Below are 9,358 nucleotides of genomic sequence, written 5' to 3'. Positions count from 1 at the left end.
TGTAGTAGTGTCCTAAATCCAGTTACAGTTTTGTGGGACTGTTTCCTGGCCTTCTTTTCCACCTGTGGAGTGTGACATGATGTATGCACTGGAGCCAAAACACTTCCCCTAGACATATCCGAAAAAGCTGAGCAAAGAGAGAACACTTTAAGACTAAGTGTTTATTGTGTTGGAGTATCTGCTTTGGGCAATATTCAGGTCCATTTATTTTTTAAATTGTACAAGAGAGGATAGTGGCAAATGGCTTTTTCTGAAGTTAGAAGAGGGGCAACCTAAACAGTTGGCACAAACTTAAAAAAAGAAAATTGGTGTTTCCTTTAAAAGCTGACATAAAGGTACATTCGGGTCCGTTTATTAATAACTCACAGTAAAAAACATAATGTCTTTAAAGGAATGCTCACCCACTCTTTGTTTCATGCGTTCTCCTCCTAATATCTGGGGTAGAGCACTCGATGAATCTGCCCGTCCGCCTTGCGAGTGTCCAACCACTTTCCACACTGGAAGATGGTTGTCACAGAGTTGGCCGTGTTGGTCACCTCCACACACTCTAAATACCACCCACAGTTAGAGCTGCTGTTGTCGTGCTCCACTTTGACCCTCAGCAGCTCCCCGAGGTCCAGCATCTCCAGAACAAAGCGATCCGTTCGCCCTCGCTCGAAAAGGTTGCGGAACTTCTGCCGTAGATGACGCTTGCCCGAGTCACCATTGACGCCATAGATGGTGATGAAAACGTTGGCGTCTGTGCCTGCTCCTTTCACATCCCCGGTGATGACGATGATTTCATATTTGACAGGGACCAGGTTGCGGACTTTGCTGGCGAAGCTCTCCACAGACTTGAAGCACTCAAATGTCAGGAATTGGTCCTTTTTGGCAGCCAGGGGGATTTGTGCATCACAGTGGAAGAAATACCTAAACAGGGGGGGGAGATTTGAAGTCACGTCAGTGTGACATTTTATATAACATACTGCGGATTATATATGAGATTCAACTCACTTGTTTCCTAGCTCCTTTTCTGTCACCACCACCTCCATAACGTTCCAGAAGGCTTCAGTCTTCACCTTCTTCCCGTCTTTCGTTATGTGGCCGATGCAGATGCCAGCGATCTCCCCCACGTGCTTTGACGAGAACTCAAACGTGTCAGTGGCACCGCTGTGAAAGGGCAAACAAAAGTTACCAGCAGAGTTTGTGCAGGGTTTGATTCTGAGCACTGAACAGTTAAATTCCCTGGTCTGCCAGAGAGTTTTTCTTTTGTGCGTCTCATGGGATTAGCTCTCCTGAGAGCAGAGACTTGGAGAACAGAAAGTGAAGCTACAAGATAAAAGAGGGTAGAAAAACAAAACATGTGAAAGAGAGGAGATTATGTAAGGCCACATAATAGGGTTTTACCGTGAGCCGAGGCACCTAGACTCCCTTTGAAGACCTACCATAAGAACTTCTTTTTCTTATTCTCCAGAACAAACTCCTTAGAACGAGCTTTCCTCCCTTCCAACACAATCCAGGCGTTTTCCGTGGTGGAGGCATCGTCTGTGTTAGCGGTTGTTGTGGCAATTTCATATTCTGTAGGCAAGGCAGAGAGACAGGGATTGTTGCATGATGATCATTTCACATCTGGCAAATGGCTGTGATTAGCTGCAAGTCGTTCATCTCCGACAATTAGAGAGCTTGTAATTATGCCCACAGATTTCCATTTTTATTACTAACTGGTTTTGTCACTGAGGTCTACAGAGTCGTTGTTGGCACAGGCCAGCTCCCTCATTGTCTGCCTGTCGTCTTCATTTTTAGCCAACCAGCGGTCGCAGGGGAACCTGAAGGTCTGGTCCATGGCCTCATCTTTTACGTCAATGCACTCCAGGTGCCAGCCAGGAGCCGGGCCTGTTACCAAGAACAACACAGTCCATTTTATTTTCATCCTTTCAATGAGAAAATGTTTTTCAAAGCAATAATGTGCTTTTGTTTCTTCTTTTTTTTTTTTTTTTACAATCTAATGGTAAAAATATGCTATGTATCCCCCTGTGCACAGCAGCTATCAACTATGATAGTGCATATAATGCATCAAACTGGCTAAGTAACTCGTGGAAAGGAATAGTTTTTTTCTCACATTTTGGTAAAATACACTTCCTTTAACATGAGTTAGATCAGATCGATACCACTCTCAAGTCTTTATATGAAACCACAGCCAGTGGCCAGTTAGCTTAGCTTAGCATAAAGGCTCAAAATAAGGGTAAACAGCTATCCTATATTTAGATTTATTATATATAAACTGTATGCATGTATATATGCGTCATTTTACAAAGCAAAAAAGAAAGAGATTACTCAATGTGTTGAGCGAATACTGACGTCCAAATCAAGTGCTCAACTACTCATGCAAATCTCAAGTCTAAAGACAACAAAATCAGCCTGACAGCACCTCTAAAGCTCACAACTTAACACGGTATATCTTGTTTGTTTAATTCCTTACAAAAACCAAAGTATAAAAAAGACACACTGCAGTATAACATGGGGTTATAGACCAGAATATTTTTTGGCTGGAGAGAGCCAGGCTAGCTAAGATAAGCTAACCGGCTGCTGGCTCCGTCTTCATATTTTAAATATGAAGCTGTTTGCTAAATAATTTAGCACACAGATATGAAAGTGGTATTGATCTTCTCGTCCAACGTCTCGAACAAGAAAGTGAACAAGTGTATTTCCCCAAAAGGTCTAAATATTCTTTTCATGTTAGAAAACAGCACACAAAAAGGGAAGATTCTGGCATTTCACCCAAATTGCTGGTAGTATGAGTTCTCATATGTTGGACTCATTGTTGATAAATAACCTTACTTGAAAAAACAAGTAAAGGAAGTTGTAGACACAGTGAAATTTAATTATCTCAGATTAGACAGAAAAAAAATGACAGTAGCAGCAAAATTAATTTTGAATGCCATGATTTCCCTTCAAGTAACTTATTGTTGGACTGGATGTACTACCAACCTTAAACATACTGAGATCATAATCAAAGACATGAAAGGACAGGTGTAGATTTCAAGGGTACATTACTCTCCTCCTCACCTTTGTTATCATGCCACACTCGGACCTTAGACAGTTCGCCCAGACTGAGCATGTCAGGGAATCTGAACACATCTTTCATTTTACGCTCAAACTTGTTTCTGTTGGTGCTCTCCTTAAGAGGCAGTGTGCCCGTGTCCCCATACTCCCCAAACACCATCAGAAACACATTGGCATCAGTGCCGGCACCTAAAATATCAGAAAACAGATCTATAATGTTGCATCGTTGCTACTGTGACATGAATACAGTATTTTAATACAAACTAATTATCTTCTTCATTCTTTGTTTATAATCCAAACAAGACTTACCTGTGACATCACTGGTCTGGACTTGGATGATGTAGGTTGTTTTCTCCACCATCTCCTCTTCATCCACCACAGCTGCCAGCTCACACACCTTTGTCCTCTTTGGCCCTTTTGTCTTTGACAGCCAGTTCTCATAGGTAAACTCATACACCTCCTCTGTGTTCAGGTTCCGCATCAGGATCTAAAAGGATTTATTGAGACATTCATCGGCCACTGAAATTGCATGTTTTCTTGGTGAATATCAGTGTTTGGCTGCAGCAGAGGACAGAAACAGATCAACATTAGTAGTGTCAATGATTTTGGGAGAATAGCTAATTGCAATTTTTCCAGCTAATACCATGATTTGAATTTAATTTCCCTGTATTTGTGATCTACATGGTGTTTTACAAGACATGACTGTGCCAAGCATAATCACTAATCTAGCTTGTTTCTACATGAATAGAATCTGATGAAGTAATAAAGCTAATTTTTGCCTGGGCTGAACAATTAGTCGTTTTATAATGACAAAATCAGGATTTGAAAGGGTGCAATTTTCAAATCGCAAAAGCTGCAATTTTAATTATAACGTATGTGACTGACACGGACTTCAGAGTACACTGATGTAGCATTACCCTCCTGTAACTATCAGACTCACAATAGACAGCAAGAAAAGAACCTTTTTCCTCGTTAAAACCTAGTGCCTACGTTACCCACAATGCACCTCAACTGTAGACTGTTTCAGTCAGACATCCTGGTGTGTTTTGATCGTAGTGGCTACAGAGGCCCAGTGCAGCTAGCCTCAAGCAGAGATGAGGAGCAGGCTAACTCCACACCACCAGATTTTTGTTCATCTTCAAACTTTCAGTCTTCAGACCAAACTAAGGTTGACTCAGAAGACATCACTTGAGGCAGTTTCACAGACTTTGCACAGCTCCCTCTGGACCCACAAAAGGCTTTAGATAACTTTTTTTCAAATATGAAGTAGTACTCCTCAAGACCTGTAAAAATACTTGATTATTTTCATTCTTTACTACACACTGTATTTTGATTGGTGTTGACAAAACTGGTGCTCTCTTAGATGGTAGTCTTTACGTTACCCTGTCAAGAAACCAGTCGGGGCGACTTCCAGAACCATCAATTCGAACTCTGATCTTCTTCAGAGGAGCAATGTCATCTGTCTCCAGACTGAATGTGTCTTCTTGGCCCCTTTCAAACCTAAATGGAAACAATATACATACATAAGTTTGCATTTTAAAACATCTGGACTTTAGACGGTTATCTTAAAGGAGCTGTATGTGACATTCAGAGCATGGGAGCAAACAAGCATTTGCTATGTAAAGATATAGCAGAAGAATGGCGTCCTGAGCAGAGAATGAAGTCACACTACCTCTGTTTTATACTAACAATCTAGCCACAGCCAGCAGTCACTTAGCTCAGCTTAGCACAAAGACTGAAAACAGCTAGCCTGGCTCGGCCCAAAGGTAACATAGTCCACTTTCCAGCACCTTGAAAGCTCACAAATTATCGTTAAATCTTGTCTGTTTAATTTGTATAAAACTCATGTTGAATACTGCAATGACTGATTTCTAACATCCAACAATTATGGATGCAAGTATGACATTATCATTTATTTGGAGTCATGTTCCTGTTTACCAGTCGAATGAAGTCCAGCATTTACTGTCTTTTAGCTCTGATTTTGGTCTCTACCAACTTGTGAGGGATACATCAGGCATTTTAGTTGCTAAATGCTCCACAATGTTTGCCAGCTAGTTAATAACTGTATTTGACGCTGAGCAGGTAGTGTATGATCGGTTTTTACAACTATTCCTCTGAAAGCAGCTGCCTGCTGCGACCCAAAACGACGCTTCAGGAGTGGTGAGAGTGAACAAGAACAGCAAAGTTGTGAGCCAGACAGCTAAACAATGAGCTGAAACTCACTAAAATTCATTTGTACCAATCTCAATTAAGATTTTAATTAAATGTTTCTTGATGCTTTGGGGTTGTGTTGTGCTTTGCTTATGGTGCTCTGTTGTGTGCTGGTGTTATGTGCAATACCGTTATGTGTAGTATGTGTTTTTATGTTTTTATGGTGTATGCTTTTCATTTCTTCTACACTGTTATTGTAAGGCAGCAATACCTGTGCAGCTCCTGAGTCCAAGACGAATTTCCCTATAGGGAGAATATAGAATCGTATCGTACTATAAAGCTCTGTGAAGCCAAGGGGAGCTTCAGATTCAGGTGATAAGTTTCTCTCGGTTCAGCACAACACTTCATCCTTATTTGACACTTTGTTATTATAAAAATACTAATTATAGCTGCTTGAAGCTACAGTTGTTTTCTTGTGTCATATTTGCTGAAACTGTCACTATATTCTCAAATAAGCACATGAGACAGATAGTTTGTGAAAAAAAATCATGTCCCCTCTCCCCTCCTACGCCTCTAATGGTATTTGCTAGAATCACACAGCAGTGCGTCAGAGCAGAGTAGTCTCTAACACAGCTGTCAGTCATGTTAATTGCTCCGTGAACTACAGTCAAACTGCCAAACCGGCAGCCCTGACCAAATATTAATCAAGGACCTGTTACTGCATTGCCTATTTCTCACCTCAGATGTTTTCAGGAACATCATTTGGTGCACTGTTTAGCTGAAAAATGAGAAAATTGGTCTGACTGCTGGGTGGTGCTTTGTACTCTGTTTAAGTTTATCCAACATGGTAGTCGTGTCACAAACTTTGTCATGTTACACCTGAACAGTACACTAAGATATGTTTCTGAAAACATCTGAGTCAAGAAATAGGCAGTGCAGTAGGAATCTTAATTCATATTTGATCAGCGCTGCCTAGTTTGACAGTTGACAAGCAGTTATTGACTGCTGTGTTAGAGACGCCTCAGCTCTGACTGGTTGTTTAATGAAAAGTGATCAGTACAGTCAGGGGTTAATTGGAGGACTGACCTGTCCTCGTTTTTGGGCAGCAGCATTTCCTCTGTGCTCCCATTGGCTCCGTACACAATCAGGAAAATGCTGGTATCAGTCCCTGCAGACTGAGTGTCACCTGTGACAACTGTTACCGAATAAATAACCTACAACATACAGCAGATAACACCAGTAAGGAAGGGAGTAATTCTGTTTTTATACAACATACAAACTGAATGTTTTCCCAGGTTTCATATTTTAGGTGCTGTGACTCACTTTGCGGTTAATGTTGATCGTGCTGGAGTCCAGCACGTTGAAGAGTCTGGCAGTCAGACCATCTCCTCTGTCTTTAGCCAGCCAGCACTTACATGGAAAGATGTACTTGATACCTTTGGTTGGCACGGCAACCGACAGCTCATCCACCAACCAGCAGCTCTCTGGTGTGACACCGTTATGGCCAAGCTGAGGAGGAGACGGAGGGAGGAAAGGGGGAGGGAGAGGAGAGGAGAGAAAGAGGGGGAAGGTAGAACTGGGAATTGATATATCATTTGATTTTGTTTGATCTAGGTACCAGAAGGCACAGCAAGAATTAATTATTGCTGAGCTAGAAAATGGCTTTATTTAAATTTTTAACATCAGCGCAACTGAGGAGGCAGCAGAGAGGAGACAGTTTCACAGATTTAGAAACAGAGACAGTCCCAGATTCTCACTTCCACCCTCTTGATCTCTCCTACGTCAGTTCCATAACACACAAAGTGCTCCATGGTGCCAGCTGTGAAGGCTTTCTTTCCCTCCGGCAGGTCCAGCCACAGTCGGTCTGTCTCCATGTCATTGGGGCCGATGATGATGACATAGACCCTGGCTGTGGTGCTGGCGTCACGCTCCAGCCCCGTGGACAAGGTGAAGTGATAGGGGATAACTGGGTGGAGGAGAAGAATAGGAATAGTTTAAGCTAAATGAAGAGTTTGACATTTTGGTAAATATGATCATTTGATTTATATCTATGAGTTAGATGAGGGGATTGATAACACTTATAGGTCTGTAGAGAATAAAGACTGGAAACAAGGGGAAAACAGCTACAAACACAAAAACAAAATCCCCCTACCAGCACCTCTAACACTCACTAATTAACACGCTGTATCTCATTTCACAGTGAAGACAAGTCTTGTCATCACTGTGAAATAACCATTCTAAAAGTAGAGACTCCAGAAAGTTACTACCTACAGTCAAGAAATAGTCCTAGATTTTTTTATGTTTTTTCTTCGGATTAAACAAACAACATATAGATTAGAGATCTTTTAAGGCAGGGGTGTTAAACATACCCCCCGGCCTACTGGTTGACTGCACACCGAAAACTGATGCACTCGTGAAGGCTAAGAGGTGCCAGGTTTCATTAGCATGTTAAACAGTATGCCTCAGTCCTTTTCAAATCTCCTATGCTTAAAATATAATCTAGTTTAAAGTGACTCTGTAGCTGACACCAAGACCCATCCATCCATTCTATTTTCATCCTCTTATCCGGGGCTGGGTCGCGGGGGCAGCAGGCCAAGCAAAAAGCAACCCAGACGTCCCTCTCCCAAGCAATGCTTCCCAGCTCCTCCTGGGGGACCCCGAAGTGTTCCCAGGCCAGATGAGATATGTAATCCCTCCAGCTTGTTCTGGGTCTGCCCCGGGGCCTCCTACCAGTGGGACATGCCTGGAACACCTCTAACGAGAGGCGCCTAGGAGGCATCCTGATCAGATGCCCGAACCACCTCAACTGACCCCTTTCTATGCAAGGGAGCAGAGGCTCTACTCCGAGCTCCCTCCGGATGTCCGAGCTCTTTACCCTATCTCTAAGGCTGAGATCTCGCGCTCCATTATCATGGATTTGGAGTTACACACAAGGCTGTGAACTGATATCCTACCCAACATTTTGAATTATTTTTAAAGTTTATACTTTGACTTTGAAAGTTTGCATGCAAGGTGTTTTAGATTTTATTCTTGTCTGCTGGTATTGCTGTCTTTTCTCACATCAATGATCCAAGCACATGGTACCCATAATACTCAAACCTCATTTTGAGAAACATGGAGAACACTTTTGTGGCCTTACTTGGACCCTCTTCCGCAACTGCCACCTTCTTCTTCTTTTTCTTCTTGTTGGCATTTCTGTCGAGGCCCAGTTTGGCCTGAAGCATCTTTTTTGAATTCGGATCAATGTTTCTTTCACCTTCATACCCCTAAAACAAGACAACAGACACTCATTTCCTTCTCATAACTATTTTTAAAACAGCAGCAGCAGCAGCCAGTAGGATGATAAATACAAAGAATAAAGTAATAACCCAAGATTAACAAACCTTGACAAAAAAGGTCCTCTCTATGCGCTTGTCCTCTTTCTTTGTCGACAGCCAGCGCTCACACAGGAACATGTACACCTCTTCTGTGTCCACATCCAGCACCTCCACCTGGTCCAAGTACCAGTCGGCCCCCATCATGGAGTTGTCGTGACGAATACGAATCTTGAACACCTGGCCCAAGTCCACAGCCTCAATAGTGAACTTGTCCACCTAAGAGACAAAGACATATTTTGCTACCTTCAGCCAGCAGCAGTGATCTCGTATAATACCACGCGTGTCCTCACATACCTCTCCTCTCTCAAACTTATTCTTGTTGTTCTCAGATTTGGCGAGTTTGCGCTCGCCTGTGTCGCCCAGGTCTCCGTAGATGGTGAGAAAAACATTGGCGTCAGTTCCTGCTCCGTACATATCACCCGTCCGCACAGACACGTTGTACACGTGCGCTGTGATGAATGAAAAGCAGAATTATGAATTAAGTAGACTCACAGATTCGTAATTGTGGAAAATGAAACAATTTAAACATTCCCATTGTGCACTTAAATTTTATTGCTTATATGAACTAGCACCTTCTAATCCTACAGTATGTGTGTTCATGCTGTATATTAATTAAGCTAAACAATGAGCTGAAACTCACAATAAAGCCATAAAGCTGAGGGGAGCTGTAGATTACTGACCATTATTAGTAAAGTGTACTTAAAAGTACAAGTATTGAAAGAAAAAATGCTCTTCATGCAGATAAGTGACCCTGTGAGTGCTTTATTATGTGTAGTGGTATTTTAATG

The 9,358-nt window shown here is 42.2% G+C and overlaps 1 protein-coding gene across 1 annotated transcript in view; it reads right to left on the bottom strand.

Moving 5' to 3' along the window:
- Nucleotides 1-195: 195 nt before the first annotated feature.
- loxhd1b (lipoxygenase homology PLAT domains 1b) overlaps nt 196-9,358 on the bottom strand; it is a 30,870-nt gene continuing 21,707 nt past the window's right edge. The window contains exons 31-43 of the mRNA XM_050051113.1: nt 8,865-9,019; nt 8,577-8,786; nt 8,333-8,459; nt 6,951-7,159; nt 6,517-6,702; nt 6,280-6,407; nt 4,425-4,542; nt 3,352-3,529; nt 3,046-3,231; nt 1,702-1,872; nt 1,425-1,557; nt 994-1,149; nt 196-909 (exon numbers count right to left, since the gene is read on the bottom strand). Of these exons, the coding sequence (XP_049907070.1) occupies nt 429-909; nt 994-1,149; nt 1,425-1,557; nt 1,702-1,872; nt 3,046-3,231; nt 3,352-3,529; nt 4,425-4,542; nt 6,280-6,407; nt 6,517-6,702; nt 6,951-7,159; nt 8,333-8,459; nt 8,577-8,786; nt 8,865-9,019 (2,438 nt within the window). The 3' untranslated portion in view covers nt 196-428. The remainder of the gene's footprint in view (nt 910-993; nt 1,150-1,424; nt 1,558-1,701; nt 1,873-3,045; nt 3,232-3,351; nt 3,530-4,424; nt 4,543-6,279; nt 6,408-6,516; nt 6,703-6,950; nt 7,160-8,332; nt 8,460-8,576; nt 8,787-8,864; nt 9,020-9,358) is intronic.

The sequence above is a fragment of the Epinephelus moara genome, chromosome 8, assembly GCF_006386435.1.
Source record: "Epinephelus moara isolate mb chromosome 8, YSFRI_EMoa_1.0, whole genome shotgun sequence".
In the NCBI taxonomy this organism is placed as follows: Eukaryota; Metazoa; Chordata; class Actinopteri; order Perciformes; family Serranidae; genus Epinephelus; species Epinephelus moara.
Note: the sequence above shows the minus strand (reverse complement) of the source record. Positions and strands in the feature narration are given on the sequence as shown.